The following is a 20,764-nucleotide window of genomic DNA, read 5'->3' on the forward strand; positions in this document are numbered from 1 at the left end:
CAACGATGGTAACGCCAACGTCCCATTTTAGGTATATTTTCTGAAATGTAGGCCACAAATCTTCAAATCTAAACAGGTCCTTTAAAAATGATTTACTAAAGTGGTATGATTAATCGTTTTGCTCACCATATTATCACCTTTCAAAAACAGTTTTGATAGCCAAGATTAAAAAGAGCAAAAATTTGAAGCGCAAGTCTCATGAAACAGCTTTCACGTGCGGCTCGCTTTTGACAACAGTGTTTCCTCGCAAATTGCATTACGGAAAGAAAAAAAATCCTTGTGCGTATTGCTGCACTAATGATGTGATGAAATAATAGTTGATCAACATTGTAAACCGAACGTTTTGATCTGTTGCATCAGACTAATTGTTTTATTTGTTGATGTAGCCTAGGCCAACTGGTTGTATGAATTTGGAACATATCGTCCCACAGATTTAGTTTAGAAAAGGTAATTTCTTTCTCCCAGAGAAAAGCAAGCTGACCGGTAGTATAGATAAACTTTTCTACTATGGGGGTTAGTAGATAAACATAAGCTAGTGACTTTGCTGTTTCGTTACTCGTCTTGACAGGTATTCTAACTATCTTCAAGTGCACATCTGAATTAGATAAGAAGGACGCACGCTGTTGCATGTTCTGTTCATATGAATGACCTTAATGTCAATGAGATTTCTGTCATTCTGAGCACTGTGGGTGGACGCCCTAATCAGGTTACGCACCCACAATGCATATGGGTCTGGTACATTTCTCAAATGTACGGTCAATTTAAATGCTGCTGGTGAATTGTCCAGTGCCACATTTTCCTAACGAAAATCCTGGTGTGTGTGTGTGTGTGTGTGTGTGTGTGTGTGTGTGTCTCTCTCACCGTCGCTGCTGACGCACCCAGGGTTCTTCATCTTCCCTTCGTCCCAGTAGCTCCTTACGGCCGTGATGAGACGATGCAGAAAACACACCATGTATTCTGGAGGACACAGCGCTGTGGGGTGCTGAAACACACATACACAGTGTTACACAGGAAACACACATACACAGTGTTACACAGGAAACACACATACACAGTGTTACACAGGAAACACACATACACAGTGTTACACAGGAAACACACATACACAGTGTTACACAGGAAACACACATACACAGTGTTACACAGGAAACACACATACACAGTGTTACACAGGAAACACACATACACAGTGTTACACAGGAAACACACATACACAGTGTTACACAGGAAACACACATACACAGTGTTACACAGGAAACACACATACACAGTGTTACACAGGAAACACACATACACAGTGTTACACAGGAAACACACATACACAGTGTTACACAGGAAACACACATACACAGTGTTACACAGGAAACACACATACACAGTGTTACACAGGAAACACACATACACAGTGTTACACAGGAAACACACATACACAGTGTTACACAGGAAACACACATACACAGTGTTACACAGGAAACACACTATGTATTCTGGAGGACACAGTGCTGTGGGATGCTGAAAGATACACAGGCAGGAAATGCATCTCTTACCCCTCTGTTGCTGGCGTTCTCCTGTAGAAACTTCCTGAACTTATTCAGGAATATGTACCGCGATGCTTCACCCTGTGAGAGACAGAAGCAGCGACAGCGGTCAGTGAGAGGTGGAGACATTTTATAAACAGCAGTAGAACTACATTATAAAATCGGAGGAAAACAACAGCAGTAACGGTGAGTTTGATTCGCCTTGATATCCTGAACATGAGTTAAAACGTATTCCTTTTCAGTACCTCGTGAAGCAAACGGTCTCAAAGGTGCGTCTCTTGGGAATAAGTGTGTCAACGCTGACATTTTCTGTATGTACATTTCGGGGTTAAAAATCATTTTGCTAAAAAAAAAAAATGGCCAAAATGAACGTCGAAACCAAAAGGTACGTACCGTTCCTTTGTCCTTGTTGTTAAGCATCAACTTCAGGATCTGAACCTGCAACTCCTCCACCACTGACAGGACAGAAGAGACCCCACAGCTGAGCCAGAGCATCATAAACACATTTTTGACATCAGCAGTGCTTTCACAGAACCAGGCCTGGATCACAAAGTGCTTTCACAGAACCAGGCCTGGATCACAACGTGCTTTCACAGAACCAGGCCTGGATCACAAAGAGCTTTCACAGAACCAGGCCTGGATCACAAAGAGCTTTCACAGAACCAGGCCTGGATCACAAAGAGCTTTCACAGAACCAGGCCTGGATCACAAAGAGCTTTTAAAGAACCAGGCCTGGATCACCAAGTGCTTTCACAGAACCAGGCCTGGATCACAAAGAGCTTTCACAGAACCAGGCCTGGATCACAAAGAGCAAGCAGAACCAGGACTGGATCACAAAGAGCAAGCAGAACCAGGCCTGGATCACAAAGAGCAAGCAGAACCAGGTCTGGATCACAAAGAGCAAGCAGAAGCAGGAACAGAAGCATACGAAAGGTTAAAAAAAAAACTCCCAAGGAAGAAAGTGTAGAAAGGAACCCAACCCCTTCTAGCTGTAGACAGGCAGACAAATGTGAGGGGGATTTTGTAGTGGACATGACTTACCCTCGATCCTCTTCTTAAGCCTCTGACAGCCTCTCTCGTAGGCCCGGCGCCTCAACCTCTCCTCTGCACTCTCATCTTTAGACTCCTTTCCCTAGTCACACGAGAGGGGACAGATTGAACTGTATTGCATACAACCACAGTTGCTGTGATCACTTTGTTACACTCTTAGAAATAAGCAGTGCTACTATCCTTTATAGTAGAACCATAAAGGATTCTTCAGTTGTCCCCATGGGGAAAAACCCTCTGGAAAATAAAGATTTTTTTAGTTCCAGGTGGAACCCTTTCACTAACAGAGGGTTTCCCAAACTCGGTCCTCAGGACCCCAAGGAGTGCACGTTTTGGTTTGTGCCCCTAACTAATCATCAAACTTTGATCATTTGAATCAGCTGTGTAGTGCTAGGGGCACAAACCAAAAACGTGCACCCCTTGGGTACCGAGGACCGAGTTTGGGAAACGCTGCATTGAGACAAGGTTCCAAAGGGCTCTACCTGGAAGCAAAAGGGTTAACTCCTATGGGGTCATGCAAACAACACTGTTTTTGTAGCTAGAAATGTTATGCGTTTCTGAAACAACAACAAAAATGGTAGCCAAATCACGACATCCTTTTCAGAGCTGTGATAGGCTGCACCTCTCAGAGGAGAGCCGTGATAGGCTGTACCTCTTTGTCGAAGCGTGTGGGCCACCAGGTGGTGGGGATGAGTTCCTCTAGTCCCGCCTCCTTCACCCTCAGAGGAGTCTTAATGTAGAAGAACACCACTGAGCGCAAAACATCAAACGTGTTGAGAGTTAAAGATAATACAGATTATATACACGCTAACACGCGCCCGACAAACACGCTAACACGCGCCCGAGAAACACGATAACACGCGCCCGACAAACACGCACCCGTCAAACACGCTAACACGCACCCGACAACATCCTACACATACCAAGCGTGCAAGATTACACAGTCTAAGACTACACAGACAATCAAAATATACTGTTAACACATTTCACACGGGAAAGTTTTAGGGGTCCAAGGACAGAGCCATGGGGGACGTGTTGTTTGGCAGAATCTTATCCTGACCAACTAAAGAGCATTTAAAATTGTTGAGATAACTAACTACATTGTCTCAAAATCATGATCGCAAGTACATCACCACTTAGTGTAATAATTATGAAGCATAATAAGCACTTCATTAACCAATGAAAGGATATAGAACGTTGCTGAGGAGATACTTCCTGGACTTCTCATGGCGCAGAATAGCTGTCGTCAAACGAAGGTAGTGAATCTGGAGAAAGTCAGAAGACAAATTACAAGTCAAATGCAGTCACAATTACCATTACAATACTTTGAATATACACCCCCCCCAGGACCCACCCACCCACCCCCACCACAGGACCCACCCCCACCACAGGACCCACCCATACCCCAGGACCCACCCACACCCCACCCACACCCCAGGACCCACCCACACCCCAGGACCCACCCACACCCCAGGACCCACCCACACCCCAGGACCCACCCACACATACCGCAAGACCCACCCACACATACCGCAAGACCCACCCCCCCAGGACCCAAGACCCACCCACCCCAGGACCCACCCCCACCACAGGACCCACCCATACCCCAGGACCCACCCACACCCCAGGACCCACCCATACCCCAGGACCCACCCACACATACCGCAAGACCCACCCCCCCAGGACCCACCCACCCACCCACACCCCAGGACCCACCCACCCACCCACACCCCAGGACCCACCCACCCCAGGACCCAGCCCACCCACCCACACCCCAGGACCCACCCCGCCCCCCCACACCCCAGGACCCACCCCGCCCCAGGACCCACCCCATCCAAACCCCAGGACCGACCCTCCACCACCAACACAGTAAATAACTGCAGAGCTGCTGGACATTTTTAACCACCTCTCTCAGATTGTAACCTCCTTATCTCAACAAGCTCTCCTCTGATAAATGTGACAAGGACAAAATTAAAACACATCCTACTCCTAAACACACACACACACACACTCTGCTCTGAACCATGACAAGGACAAACTGAAAGACACCCAACTCCTACACAAAACACAGCTGCTCCTTTGAAGCGTCTAATGTTAAACATCAACATCGTAAATCCGAAGGATTTTTTTTACGAGGTACTTTTTGAATTAACCAACTATGTATATCACACCAAGGTGACATCTGATTGACTGTTTATCGTCTCCTTCATGTGTTTCAAATGACACCCTATTCCCTACCTAGTGCACTACTTTGACTAGAGCAACATAGGGCACTAACAGGGCACAGGTCCAAAGTTGTGCACTATACAGTATAATTGAGATAGCCACTGTTCCTACTCCCAGCCTACAAGCAGCAACTGAAGAGGGAGCCACCAACACAGAGAATATTGAGGCGCTGGACAGAAGAGGCAGGCAGGCTCAATGCTGCAGGATTGTTTTGAGAATGCTGATTGGAATGTGTTCAAGAAGATTCATCCACCCAGGACTCATCCATCAACATTGAGGAATATACGTCGCCAGTCACAGGCTTCAACAGGAAGTGTGTTGATGATGTGCACCACAATAATAACAATAATCATCATCCGGACATACCCCAACCAAAAACCCTGGATGAACGGAGATATCCGTACCATGATGAGAGGCAGCACTGCAGCATTCAATGTCAGCAGGACAAACCCTGATGACTCGGTGGTGCGACGCGTTCAAGGCAAGCAGGTACGAGCTCCACAAATCCATTAGGGACACAAAGAGACACTTACAGACTCAAACTTGAATTGATGTTCGACAACTCAGACTCCGCATTGCATGTTACAAGGACTACAGACTATCCCAGACTGCAAAGGCAAATCCAGCTGTGTGGTGCCCACCAAAGCCATCCCTCTATCATCTTCTACCTGTCCCTCTCCAAGGCTGTAGTCCCCACCTGCTTTAAGGAGACCACCATTGTTTTTCTTGGATACTGGAACAAAGTGACATGCCCAAATAACTAACTATCTCCCCGTCGCGCTCACCTCAGTCATCATTTAGTGCTGCGAAAGGCTGGTCATGGCCCACATCAAGGCCAGCATGCCAGGCACCCTGGACCCACTCCAATTTGCCTACCGTTCCAACAGCTTCACAGAAGATGCCATTTTCCATCGCTATTCACACTGCCCTAACACATCTGGATAAGAGGAACACCTATGTGAAAACGCTGTTCATTGACTACAGTTCAGCATTCAGCAGTATTGCTCCTTCCACATCACAAGGACTTGTCATGGACCAACGCCACCCTTGACAGGACGTAAGCGTGTCTCGACTTCCTACGGTCACTGAAGAAATGTGGTATGCAACCCCGGATCCTCTCCAAATACTACCGCTGCACCACGGAGTGTCCTGACCGGTTGCTTTACGGCCTGGTCCCACCGCTCCCACCCACATATCCAGGACAACACTGGGACCACGCTCCCACCCACACATCCAGGACATCTACTCGAAATGGTGCCCTTTGGAAAGCCTGCAGCATCATCAAAGACCCCACCCACGGAGCATAAGGTCTGATAGAAACTGTCTCTGAGCCTGTTGGTATCTACAAGCCATCAGACTGCTGAACACTTGAACTGGACTGACCACCTGCTCTGATTCTCTGCATCTTAGTACACACACACACTGCTACCACCAAACTCGTATTATACTGCTCAGGTTATACACCGCCCCCCATCCACCAAAACACTGGAAATTGTTCCTTCCTGTTTTATACTGATGCTATAAAGTTCCTTCTATTCTACAGGGACCTTCATGTACCTATTCTTTTCTTAGGTGTTATTTAGTTAGACGATGTACACTGAGTGGACAAAACATTAGGAACATCATCCTAATATTGAGATTCACCGCCTTTTGCCCTCAGAATAGCCTCAACATGTCGGGGCATGGACTCTACAAGATGTCGAAAGCGTTCCACAGGGATGCTGACCCATGTTGACTCCAATGCTTCCCAACAGTTGTGTCAAATTGGCTGGATGTCCTTTGGGTGATGGACCATTCTTGATATACACGGGAGACTGTGTAGTGTGGAAAAACCCAGCAGCGTTGCAGTTCTTGACACAAAACAGCGCATCTGTCACCTACTACCATACCCCTGTTCAAAAGGAACTTAAATCTTTTGTCTTGCCCATTCACCCTCTGAATGGCACACATACGCAATCCATGTCTCAATTGTCTCAAGGCTTAAAAATCCTTCTCTAACCTGTCTCCTCCCCTTCATCTACACTGATTGAAGTGGATTTAACAAGTGACATCAATAAGGGATCAAAGCTTTTCACTTGGATTTACCTGGTCAGACTATGTCACGGAAAGAGCAGGTGTTCTTAACGTTTTGTCCACTCAGGGTATACCATGCGTATCCTGTATATACCACTACTAAAACTAGGAACTAAAGTGACAGTGGACCCACACCTGAGAACTCTCCCCCTCTGCTGCTGTTACACATAGCTTACAATTGGCGTATTCAACCCCCCCCCTCTCCTTTGTAACTATGTCCCCAGGTCATTGCTGTGACAATGTTCTCAGTCAACTTACCTGGTAAAATAAGGGCTAAATAAAATGTAAAAAAACATTGGACCCACAACAGAGAATTCTCCCGCTGCAGCTGTTACACATAGTTCCATTGTGAAAACACACAACAGACGACCTAAACATGGCAGGATGGGACTCGCCTATGTGTGAGAGTGCAGCAAAGGACTAGTCTCAGTCTCCGAGACAGTCGATGTCTGCGGTTGCGTTGTCTTCTAACCAAGGTATGAAATGCAAATCATAATTGACTGCAGCGCATATAAACCACACACACACACAACCCCAACCGGTGGTTCCATGACGACTGAAAACCCCAACCGGTGGTTCCATGACGACTGAAAACCACTACCGGTGGTTCCATGACGACTGAAAACCACTACCGGTGGTTCCATGACGACTGAAAACCACTACCGGTGGTTCCATGACGACTGAAAACAGAACCATGGGACGAACGAGTGACATTTCCTTTGCTCCTTTTCCCTGCAAGTGGTCAACTCATTACACGTCATGATATGTAATCAGAAGTGTCCACTTAATGTGAGAGCTGACGGGAGAGGGTGTGTCTTAAGTGTTTGGAATGCAGCCCAGGGGGTGGGGGGGGCGGAGTCTGAGACAGGAAGTAAATCCACAGGTATGCTAGAGTATGGTCAGTGGGTGTGGCATCCTACCTGGAAGCCCAAGTCTGGGATGATGGGGGAGAATCTATAGGCTCTCAACAGTGACATCATCAGCTGCTTCAGACACTCGTTCACCTCGTAGTCCTGTACGGGCAGAGTCATTGCATTCAAAAAAAGATTACATTTGCACATAGGCCACAATCCTACCTCGAGAGCCGCACGCATGACTTGAGTTTATGCACAAATCTACCATTGCCATCAATGCATGATTATACACAAACATTTGAGTTAAGCGAGAAGATTTTAAGCTAGGATTGGCCCAATACAGTTGCAGGAGATATGTTCAGCAAATACTAGCTAGTGTTGGCTACATGCTAGGCCAGAGGCTCACCTCACCTTAGGGTTAGAGGTTAGGGGTAAAGTGTGGGGTAAAGTGTACAGGGTAGGTACTAACCTCCATGAGAAGCCAGAAGAGGTCCAGAAGCTGCTGGATGAGAGGGTGTTCGTCCACTGAGCCTCCCCCCTCCAGTATACCCAGTAGGAAGTTCATCAGCACACCTTCTACTAGATACACCTTACACTGTGGAGACAGACCCTCAACATATTACAGTGTGGAGACAGACCCTCAACATATCACAGTGTGGAGACAGACCCTCAACATATCACAGTGTGGAGACAGACCCTCAACATATTACAGTGTGGAGACAGACCCTCAACATATTACAGTGTGGAGACAGACCCTCAACATATTACAGTGTGGAGACAGACCCTCAACATATTACAGTGTGGAGACAGACCCTCAACATATTACAGTGTGGAGACAGACCCTCAACATATCACAGTGTGGAGACAGACCCTCAACATATCACAGTGTGGAGACAGACCCTCAACATATCACAGTGTGGAGACAGACCCTCAACATATCACAGTGTGGAGACAGACCCTCAACATATCACAGTGTGGAGACAGACCCTCAACATATTACAGTGTGGAGACAGACCCTCAACATATCAGTGTGGAGACAGACCCTCAACATATTACACTGTGGAGACAGACCCTCAACATATTACACTGTGGAGACAGACCCTCAACATATCACACTGTGGAGACAGACCCTCAACATATCACAGTGTGGAGACAGACCCTCAACATATCACAGTGTGGAGACAGACCCTCAACATATCACACTGTGGAGACAGACCCTCAACATATTACAGTGTGGAGACAGACCCTCAACATATCACACTGTGGAGACAGACCCTCAACACCTTACACTGTGGAGACAGACCCTCAACACCTTACACTGTGGAGACAGACCCTCAACATCTTACACTGTGGAGACAGACCCTCAACATATCACAGTGTGGAGACAGACCCTCAACATATCACACTGTGGAGACAGACCCTCAACATATTACAGTGTGGAGACAGACCCTCAACATATCACACTGTGGAGACAGACCCTCAACATATCACAGTGTGGAGACAGACCCTCAACATATTACACTGTGGAGACAGACCCTCAACATATCACACTGTGGAGACAGACCCTCAACATATTACAGTGTGGAGACAGACCCTCAACATATCACAGTGTGGAGACAGACCCTCAACATATCACACTGTGGAGACAGACCCTCAACATATCACACTGTGGAGACAGACCCTCAACATATCACACTGTGGAGACAGACCCTCAACATATCACACTGTGGAGACAGACCCTCAACATATCACACTGTGGAGACAGACCCTCAACATATCACAGTGTGGAGACAGACCCTCAACATATCACAGTGTGGAGACAGACCCTCAACATATCACACTGTGGAGACAGACCCTCAACATATCACAGTGTGGAGACAGACCCTCAACACATTACAGTGTAGACAGATATTCAACATATTACACACGAGACCAGAGACAATAATACACACAAGATAAATGATGACACATGAACACCGTTTAGATCCCTATTGGGATACCTTCATCTGACCACAATGTGGACCACATTACAGAATCAATGTCCAAATAATATTGTCCCAAAAAAGGACAACATGTACACCAGTTTCCGCTGCAGTCATTTAGCGGTGGGAATACGCCACGGAAAAGTCATTGCCGCCATACCCCAAAAAAAACGGATTTTTTTATTCTGTGGAGGCACACTTAGATGATGCTATATAAAACAGTCCACATTTACTGTTTCCTCTGCAAACATAACAAGTAATGAATAGAAACAACCTGACAAGTCAATAGTAGAACAGTTGATTAACCTGGTCGGGTTGTTGTTGTGTACCAGGGAAATATCCCCCTCGAGGCGCATTTTAGTTACGAGTGCCAAAGGGAAGGAAACATGCATTCAGACAACAACTCATAATACAATCGTAGAGAAAATAGCAGTTTTAATGGCCTCGTTTTTTTTTTTTATTGTTTTTTTTAAGGACGATCCCAGCTTTCCATTCTAACTTTATCAATTTCTCAACTCCTTAATATGTGCAAACGGCACCATATTAAACCCAGAGTTTTTAGCAGCGGCATGGTTGAGTACATGACTGCCACAATTCACACGAGTGCATAATATAGTTTAGCAAGAGTAGTGGCAGCCAGGGAAAGGGTGTTGGGGGGGAAAATGGTGACATTAAAATGTTTATTATTTTCTGTGAGAAGTACAGGCAGGGGACGTGTTACTCCACCGGGTGATGGGTTACCCCAAGTTACCCTAAAAGGGAAGGCCTACATTATATTCACTGTGTTTATGCATGTATTTTTGGGACATAAAATAAATCACTATAATGCTAACTAGTTCAAATATCACATTTGGGATCTAGCTAATGATTAAGCCAATAGGGTAACTACAGATAGGTAACCCATTGATAATTCCAAGATGGCTTAGCAGTTCAGACGTCATTTCTGTTTCGTATTGTCGTGTCCTGTATATATATATATATTTACACCTTTCTTCGCATATCTTTTATATATTTTATTATCCAAGAACTCAACTACAAAAGCTTCCTTGCAAAAGCTTTCCTGCAACCCGCTTCACCAATTACAAAAAAGTATTATTTACCTCAAATCTGAAAAACCACCGTGGAAGCTAGCCAGGGGCTAATTCAGAAGCTAGCCAGAAAGCTAACCAGAAGCTATCCGATAGCTAGCCAGAAGCTAATCTGTAGCTGCCCAGAAATTAGCCGGTCTGCTGGCTAGCGTTGGTGTTTCAGCTGCCCACGTTTTGTGGTCATCAGCTATTCCTTTAGCTCGATAATCTACCGGCACTTTTGTGCAACGCGACTCGGACCGGAGCATTCCGGGACTTTTTTTCTCTCAGTTTCCCCGGATTTCAGCCGCAGGCTCTGGACATTTGCAGCTAGCTAGCTGCAAACCGTGTGACTACTGGCTTACGTCGATCCCGGAGCAAACTCAAATCATTCCGGAGCTAGCCAGCTGAGGAGTTCCATCAGCCATTCCTGGGCTACAGCCACCTATCCGGACCCGTTTTTTTTGTTGTTTTGTTGTTGCTGCAGATACGGAGCCCCACCGGGCCTTCACGACTGACTGCCGACGTTATCTGCCCGAGGGAGTTATCCAACTGGCACCTCCGTCCCGACGTTACCTGAACGCTCATCTGGGGCCCGCTAACCGTTAGCTGTCTTATCGGCTGCTATCTGAATAAGTATATCGGACAATTATTATTATTATTTATTTATTTATTTTCTTGGGTCACTATATCTATTTTGCCAATTTGGATTGATCCCCTCTACCACACGGAACCCCACTAACCTACCGACGGAAACGCACGAGGTATCTACAAATAGACTTCCATACTATGCTATCTTGCTTCCGATAGCCATCTACCCGGCCAGCTGTCTGGATCGCCGTGACCCCAACCAACCTCTACTCACTGGACCCTTATTGATCACTCGATTAAGCATGCCTCTCCTTAATGTAAATATGCCTTGTCCATTGCTGTTCTGGTTAGTGTTTATTGGCTTATTTCACTGTAGAGCCTCTAGCCCTGACCACTTTACCATATCCAACCTCACAGTTCCACCACCCACATATGCGATGACATCACCTGGTTTCAATGATGTTTCTAGAGACAATATCTCTCTCATCATCACTCAATACCTAGGTTTACCTCCACTGTATTCACATCCTACCATACCTTTGTCTGTACATTATTCCTTTAAGCTATTTTATCGCCCCCAGAAACTTCCTTTTACTCTCTGCTCTAGAAGTTCTAGACGACCAATTCTCATAGCTTTTAGCCGTACCCTTATCCTACTCCTCCTCTGTTCCTCTGGTGATGTAGAGGTGAATCCAGGCCCTGCAGTACCTAGCTCCACTCCTATTCCCCAGGCGCTCTCTTTTGATGACTTCTGTAACCGTAATAGCCTTGGCCTAATGCATGTTAACATTAGAAGCCTCCTCCCTAAGTTTGTTTTGTTCACTGCTTTAGCACACTCTGCCAACCCGGATGTTTTAGCCGTGTCTGAATCCTGGCTTAGAAAGACCACCAAAAATTCTGACATTTTCATCCCCAACTACAAGATTTTCAGACAAGATAGAACGGCCAAAGGGGGCGGTGTTGCAATCTATTGCAAAGATTGCCTGCAGAGTTCTGTTTTACTATCCAGGTCTGTTCCCAAACAATTTGAACTTCTACTTTTAAAAATCCACCTCTCTAAAAACAAGTCTCTCACCGTTGCCGCCTGCTATAGACCACCCTCTGCCCCCAGCTGTGCTCTGGACACTATATGTGAACTGATTGCCCCCCATCTATCTTCAGAGCTCGTGCTGCTAGGCGACCTAAATTTTAACATGCTTAACACCCCAGCCACCCTACAATCTAAGCTTGATGCCCTCAATCTCACACAAATTATCAATGAACCTACCAGGTACCACCCCAATTCCGTAAACACGGGTACCCTCATAGATATCATCCTAACAAACTTGCCCTCCAAATACACCTCTGCTGTTTTCAACCAAGATCTCAGCGATCACTGCCTCATTGCCTGCATCCGTAATGGGTCAGCGGTCAAACGACCTCCACTCATCACTGTCAAACGCTCCCTGAAACACTTCAGCGAGCAGGCCTTTCTAATCGACCTGGCCGAGGTATCCTGATCTCATCCCGTCAGTAGAGGATGCCTGGACATTTTTTTTAAATGCCTTCCTCACCATCTTGAATAAGCATGCCCCATTCAAGAAATTTAGAACCAGGAACAGATATAGCCCTTGGTTCTCTCCTGACCTGACTGCCCTTAACCAACAGAAAAACATCCTATGGCGTTCTGCATTAGCATCGAACAGCCCCCGTGATATGCAACTTTTCAGGGAAGCTAGAAACCAGTATACACAGGCAGTTAGAAAAGCCAAGGCTAGCTTTTTCAAGCAGAAATTTGCTTCCTGCAACACAAATTCAAAAAAGTTCTGGGACACTGTAAAGTCCATGGAGAATAAGAACACCTCCTCCCAGCTTCCAACTGCTCTGAAGATAGGAAACACTGTCACCACCGACAAATCCACTATAATTGAGAATTTCAATAAGCATTTTTCTACGGCTGGCCATGCTTTCCACCTGGCTACCCCTAACCCGGACAACAGCACTGCCCTCCCCTCTGCTACTCGCCCAAGCCTTCCCCATTTCTCTTTCTCCCAAATACAGTCAGCTGATGTTCTAAAAGAGCTGCAAAATCTGGACCCTTACAAATCAGCCGGGCTAGATAATCTGGACCCTTTCTTTCTAAAACTATCTGCTGAAATTGTTGCCACCCCTATTACTAGCCTTTTCAACCTCTCTTTCGTGTCGTCTGAGATTCCCAAAGATTGGAAAGCAGCTGCGGTTATCCCCCTCTTCAAAGGGGGGGACACTCTTGACCCTAACAGCTACAGACCTATATCTATCCTACCCTGCCTTTCTAAGGTCTTCGAAAGCCAAGTCAACAAACAGATTACCGACCATTTCGAATCCCACCATACCTTCTCCGCTATGCAATCTGGTTTCAGAGCTGGTCATGGGTGCACCTCAGCCACGCTCAAGGTCATAAACGATATCTTAACCGCCATCGATAGGAAACAATACTGTGCAGCCGTATTCATTGACCTGGCCAAGGCTTTTGACTCTGTCAATCACCACATCCTCATCGGCAGACTCGACAGCCTTGGTTTCTCTAATGATTGCCTCGCCTGGTTCACCAACTACTTCTCTGATCGAGTTCAGTGTGTCAAATCGGAGGGTCTGTTGTCCGGGCCTCTGGCAGTCTCCATGGGGGTGCCTTCCAGAGTAGTGATGTTGGACAGGCGGGCAGGTGCAGGCAGCGATCGGTTGAAGAGCATGCATTTAGTTTTACTTGTATTTAAGAGCAATTGGAGGCCACGGAAGGAGAGTTGTATGGCATTGAAGCTCGCCTGGAGGGTTGTTAACACAGTGTCAAAAGAAGGGCCAGAAGTATACAGAATAGTGTCGTCTGCGTAGAGGTGGATCAGAGAATCACCAGCATCAAGAGTGACATCATTGATGTAAACAGAGAAAAGAGTCGGCCCGAGAACTGAACCCTGTGGCACCCCCATAGAAACTGCCAGAGGTCCGGACAGGCCATCCGGTGGCACCCCCATAGAGATTGCCAGAGGTTCGAACGAGCCATCCGATTTGACACACTGAACTCTATCTGAGAAGTAGTACATGGTCGAATATGATAACATAATACAAAATTACAATACATTATTGGGCTCATTTCTGGAGGTGGAAATTATATTTTAGATGGTGTCAGTATAACTTTATTTTCAGTAATTTTGGAGTAGAATGTCTCTTTAAAATGTAATCTGAGCTTCTCAGTAATAAACATTCTCCTGGGGACGACACCGGACCCCCCATTAAACAATACATATTGGAGTAAAAAACTGCCGAGTGTAGAGAGTATAGAGGTATTGTTATCCACGTCGGCACCAACGATGAGGACAAACAAGCGCAACATAGCTTCAGCGTGTAAATGAGCTAGAACCATGTGTCGGCATCGAGCAATTGTCTCTGGCCCCCTCCCAGTTAGGGGGAGTGATGAGCTTTACAGCAGAGTCTCACAACTCAATCGCTGGTTGAAAACTGTTTTATGCCCCTCCCAAAAGATAGAATATGTAAATAATTGGCCCTCTTTCTGGGAGTCACCCAGAAACAGGACCAAACCTGGCTTGCTGAGGAGTGACGGAATCCATCCTAGCTGGAGGGGTGCTCTCATCTTATCTATGAACATGGACAGGGCTCTAGCTTCACAATGAGATAGGGTGTAGGCCAGACAGCAGGCTGTTAGCCAGCCTGCCAGTTTAGTGGAGTCTGCCACTAGCACAATCAGTGGTCAGCTCAGCTATCCCCAATGAGACCGTGTCTGTGCCTCGATCTAGGTTGGGCAAGACTAGACAGGGCAGCATTCGCTTTCGCAATCTCACTGGAATAAAGACCTCCAATTCCTGTCATTATTGAAAGAGATTGTGATGTCTCACATTTCAAAATAGGGCTACTTAATGTTAGATCCCTCACTTCCAAGGCAGTTACAGTCAATGAACTAATCACTGATCATAATCTTGATGGGATTGGCCTGACTGAAACATGGCTTAAGCCTGATGAATTTACTGAGTTAAATGAGGCCTTACCTCCTGGTTACACTAGTGACTATATCCCCCGCGCATCGCGCAAAGTCGGAGGTGTTGCTAACATTCACGAAAGCACATTTCAATTTACAAAATACATTTTAAAAATGCATTTTTGGCTTTTGAGCTTCTAGTCATGAAATCTATGCAGCCTACTCAATCACTTTTTATAGCTACTGTTTACAGGCCTCCTGGGCCATATACAGCGTTCCTCACTGAGTTCCCTGAATTCCTTCGGACCTTGTAATAATGGCATATACTATTGACATTTTTTGTGACTTTAATATTCACATGGAAAAGTCCACAGACCCACTCCAAAAGGCTTTCGGAGCCATCATCGACTCAGTGGGTTTTGTCCAACATGTCTCTGGACCTACTCACTGTCACAGTCATACTCTGGACCTAGTTTTGTCCCGTGGAATAAATGTTGTGGATCTTAATGTTTTTCCTCATAATCCTGGACTATCGGACCACCATTTTATTACGTTTGCAATCACAACAAATAATCTGCTCAGACCCCAACCAAGGAGCATCAAAAGTCGTGCAATAAATTCTCAGAAAACCCAAAGATTCCTTGATGCCCTTCCAGACCTCCTCTGCCTACCCAAGGACGTCAGAGGACAAAAATCAGTTAACCACCTAACTGAGGAACTCAATTTAACCTTGCGCAATACCCTAGATGCAGTTGCACCCCTAAAAACGAATTGGAACGGAAATGGCACTACACCAAACTAGCTTGGAAAGGCAGTATTGTGCAGTATCGAAGAGCCCTCACTGCTGCTCGATCATCCTATTTTTCCAACTTAATTGAGGAGAATAAAAACAATCCAAAATGTATTTTTGATACTGTTGCAAAGCTAACTAAAAAGCGGCATTCCCCAAGTGAGGATGGCTTTCACTTCAGCAGTAATAAATTAATTAACTTCTTTAAGGAAAAGATCATGATCATTAGAAAGCAAATTACAGACTCCTCTTTAAAATCAGCGTATTTCTCCAAAGCTCAGTTGTCCTGAGTCTGCACAACACTGCCAGGAACTAGGGAGATACTCAAGTTTTTTTAAACTATATCTCTTGACACATTGATGAAAATAGTCTTGGCCTCTAAACCTTCAAGCTGCATACTGGACCCTATTCCAACTAAACTACTGAAAGAGCTGCTTCCTGTGCTTGGCCGTCCTATGTTGAATATAATAAGCGGCTCCCTATCCACCGGATGTGTACCAAACTCACTAAAATTGGCAGTAATAAAGCCTCTTGAAAAAGCCAAACCTTGACCCAGAAAATATAAAAAACTATCGGTCTATATCAAATCTCCCATTCCTCTCAACATTTTTGGAGAGACTGGAAACCCAAATTGGTCTACACGGACAAGTTCTGGCCTGGTTTAGATCTTATCTGTCAGAAAGATATCAGTTTGACTCTGTGGATTGGTTTTGTCTTCTGACAAATCAACTGTAAACTCCGGTGTTCCTCAAGGCTTCGTTTTAGGACCACTATTGTTTTCACAATATATTTGACCTCTTGGTGATGTCATTCGGAAACATAAATGTTAACTTTCACTGCTATGCGACCGACAAACAGCTGTACATTTCGATGAAACATGGTGAAGCCCCAAAATTGCCTCGCTGGAAGCCTGCGTTTCAGACATAAGGAAGAGGATGACGGCAAATGTTCTACTTTTAAACTCGGACAAAACAGAGATGCTAGTTCTAGGTCCCAAGAAACAAAGAGATCTTCTGTTGAATCTGACAATTAATCTTGATGGTTGTACAGTCGTCTCAAATAAAACTGTGAAGGACCTACTCTTGACCCTGATCTCTCTTTTGACGAACATATCAAGACTGTTTCAAGGACAGCTTTTTGCCATCTACGTAACACTGCAAAAATCTGAAACTTTCTGTCCAAAAATGAAGCAGAAAAGTTATTCCATGCTTTTGTTACTTCTAGGTTAGACTTCTGCAATGCCCTACTTTCCGGCTACCCGGAAAAAGCACTAAATAAACTTCAGTTAGTGTTAAACACGGCTGCTAGAATCTTGACTAGAACAAAAAAATGTGATCATATTACTCCAGTGCTAGCCTCCATACACTGGCTTTCTGTTAAGATTAGGGCTGATTTCTAGGTTTTACTGCTAACCTACAAAGCATTACATGGGCTTGCTCCTACCCATCGTTCCGATTTGGTCCTGCCGTACATAACTACACATACGCTACGGTCACAAGACGCAGGCCTCCTTACTGTCCCTAGAATTTCTAAGCAGACAGCTGGAGGCAGGGCTTTCTCCTATAGAGCTCAATTTCTATGGAATGGTCTGCCTACCCATGTGAGAGACACAGACTTGGTCTCAACCTTTAAGTCTTTACTGAAGAATTATCTCTTCAGTAGATCATATTATTGAGTGTAGTCTGGCCCAGGAGTGTGAAGGTAAACTGAAAGGCACTGGAGCAATGAACCGCCCTTGCTGTCTCTGCCTGGCCGGTTCCCCTCTCTCCACTAGGATTCTCTGCCTCTAACCCTATTACAGTGGCTGAGTCACTGGTTTACTGGTGCTCTTCCATGCCGTCCCTTGGAGGGGTGCGTCACCTGAGTGGGTTGAGTCACTGACGTGATCTTCCTTCCTTGCGTTCGTCCCGTGGGGAAGATCTTCGTGGGCTATACTCGGCCTTGTCGAGTATAGCATAGTAAGTTGGTGGTTGAATATATCCCTCTAGTGGTGTGGAGGATATGCTTTGGCAAAGTTTGTTTGGCCCTGTCCGGGGGTATCGTTGGACGGAGCCATAGTGTCTACCGACCCCTCCGGTCTCAGCCTCCAGTATTCATGCTGCAATAGTTTGTGTCGGGGGGCTACGGTCAGTCTGTTATATCTGGAGTATTTCTCCTGTCTTATCCAGTGTCCTGTGTGAATTTAAGTCCCTCCTCTCCCTCCCCTGATGACTCCTTGCTGTCCCCAGTCCACCTGGTCGTGCTGCTGCTCCAGTTTCAACTGTTCTGCCTGTGGCTATGGAACCCTGACCTGTTCACCGGACGTGCTACCTGTCCCAGACCTGCTGTTTTCAACTCTCTAGAGACAGCAGGAGTGGTAGAGATACTCTCAATGATCGGCTATGAAAATCAAACTGACATTTACTCCTGAGGTGCTGACCTGTTGCATCCCTCTATAACCACTGTGATGATTATTACTTGACCCTGCTGGTCATCTATGAACATTTGAACATCTTGGCCATGTTCTGTTATAATCTCCACCCGGCACAGCCAGAAGAGGACTGGCCACCACTCATAGCCTGGTTCCTCTCTAGGTTTCTTCCTAGGTTCCGGCCTTTCGAGGACGTTTTTCCTAGCCACCGTGCTTCTACACCTGCACTGCTTGCCGTTTGGGGTTTTAGGCTGGGTTTCCGTACAGCACTTTGTGATATCAGCTGATGTAAGAAGGGCTTTATAAATACATTTGATTGATAACTAGACCAGTTCAACGACTCTTCACTCACCATAAGTGGGGCAAAGTAGTTGAAGATGTGTGCCAGAGTCACTAGGGTGGTGGGCTCTCCATGTAGGCTCCAGCAGGCACTGTCTTTCACCAGCACCTTCTCCTCCTGTTGGGAACGGACAAAGGGGAGAGAACGGTTGACATTTTGATGGACAAACAATTCTGAAAACTTGCACAAATTTCCATGTTTTAAAAAAAAATCCCGGTTAATGGATTCCCGGAGTAAAATAAGCAGGTAAACCTCTAACCGAGGATTTCTGAAACATATTTACACACAAATGTCTAACACAAATGAATCGTAAGATAAATTAATAAATGACCATTTTAAAACAGTATTCACTTACATATTACTCATACTACTGCATTTGGTGAATACCATGCACGATGAAGCAGAATTGAGCACTCTAGTACCTGTGAGGTTACACCATCCCTCAGCAGTTGAACAATAAAATAGCGAATTGACCGCTTCTGTTGATGTTTGAATCCCAGATAACCCCCTTCAATGTTACCTGTGTGTCTAAGGTGGTAGACAGGACTGTCTTGATATAACCTAGTAGTTTGTGAGCCCTGAGCAGGTCTGCAGTTGGAGGGTTCTGGAGGGGCAGGTAGCCCTCTACAGGGTATCTGAGGGGGCGACTGCCGAAGTTGAACGCCACGGACTCTTTAAAGGACAGGCTGATAGCAGGGAAATAGGCTACACCTGGACCCATCTTGATGTTACTGAACGCCGTGCCCAGGGACTGGCCATTCCTGGGAGAGGGAATTGAAGAGAAGATAATAAAAGCTACTTTAATACCCATTCTACAAAAGAAATTAACTTTACAACATATCAAAACATAAGAATATGGTAAACGAGCTGAAAAAAAATGTAATTTTCAAAACGTAATGTGATTAGAAAACAGTGATAAACTTACAGACAGAATGTGATGGTTCCCTCGTCAAGGTCTATCAAACAGCTCACTATGTCTCCAGCTGCCCATGACTACAAAACAAGAAACATGTCAGGACGTTACATTAGCTACATTAGCTAGCACACGACCCCATAATAAAAACGTTGATCTTGATGAACCATTGTGATCTTCTCACCTTGCCATAGTTAGTGGTCGTTACGTTCCACTTCCTGACTCGGTTTCCATCGTAAGCGTACGAGTCTGGAGTGTCACCCACACCTTCCTGATAAGAGAGAAAACACACGTTACAGTACCACTATACACCAGCGGAGGCTGTCGAGGGGAGGACGGCTCATAAGAATGGCTGGAACAGAGCGAATGGAATGGCATCAAACTCATGGAAAAAGTGTTTGATTCTATTCCTCCTCCCCAACTAAGGTGCCACCAACCTCCTGTGCTATCCACACCCTCCTGATGAAAGACGAAACATTTGCTGAACACAACATGTAAAGTGTTTGTCCCGTGTTTCATGACCTGAAATAGATCCTAGAAATGTTCAATATAAACAAAAAGCTTATTTTGCTCACATTTTGTGCAAAAATGTGTTTACATCCCTGACAGTTGTGACATATCAAGAAACTGATTAAAGAGCATGATCATTACACAGGTGCGCCTTGTGCTGGGGACAATAAAAGGCCACTATAAAAATGTGCAGTTGTGTCACACAACGCCACAGATGTCTCAAGCTGAGGAAGCGTGCAATTGGCATGCTGACTGCAGGAATGTCCACAAAACCTGTTGCCAGAGAATTGAATGTTCACTTCTCTACTATAAGCCACCTCCAACTTTGTTTTAGAGAATTCGGCAGTATGTCTAACCGGCCGTACAACTGCAGACCACGTGTAACCAGCCAAGGACTTCCACATCCAGCTTCTTCACCTGCGGGATCAGCTGCCACCCGGACAGCTGATGAAACTGCGGGTTTGAACAACCAAA

At 45.7% G+C, this 20,764-nt stretch overlaps 1 protein-coding gene across 2 annotated transcripts in view; it reads right to left on the reverse strand.

The window, feature by feature from the left end:
- The window catches only part of rnf123 (ring finger protein 123), a 283,644-nt gene that overhangs the window by 251,888 nt on the left and 10,992 nt on the right, over positions 1-20,764 (reverse strand). For both annotated transcript variants that reach the window (XR_011667296.1, XM_071336894.1), the window contains exons 8-19: positions 19,965-20,051; positions 19,793-19,860; positions 19,388-19,628; positions 18,880-18,984; positions 8,208-8,333; positions 7,805-7,897; positions 3,779-3,850; positions 3,238-3,357; positions 2,580-2,670; positions 1,932-1,993; positions 1,548-1,619; positions 862-982 (exon numbers count right to left, since the gene is read on the reverse strand). Coding sequence is in view for 1 of the 2 variants with exons in the window: in XM_071336894.1 (XP_071192995.1) it covers positions 862-982; positions 1,548-1,619; positions 1,932-1,993; positions 2,580-2,670; positions 3,238-3,357; positions 3,779-3,850; positions 7,805-7,897; positions 8,208-8,333; positions 18,880-18,984; positions 19,388-19,628; positions 19,793-19,860; positions 19,965-20,051 (1,258 nt within the window). In the remaining variant the exon portion in view is untranslated. The remainder of the gene's footprint in view (positions 1-861; positions 983-1,547; positions 1,620-1,931; positions 1,994-2,579; positions 2,671-3,237; positions 3,358-3,778; positions 3,851-7,804; positions 7,898-8,207; positions 8,334-18,879; positions 18,985-19,387; positions 19,629-19,792; positions 19,861-19,964; positions 20,052-20,764) is intronic.

Source organism: Salvelinus alpinus, chromosome 12 (genome assembly GCF_045679555.1).
Source record: "Salvelinus alpinus chromosome 12, SLU_Salpinus.1, whole genome shotgun sequence".
NCBI classification, from domain to species: domain Eukaryota; kingdom Metazoa; phylum Chordata; class Actinopteri; order Salmoniformes; family Salmonidae; genus Salvelinus; species Salvelinus alpinus.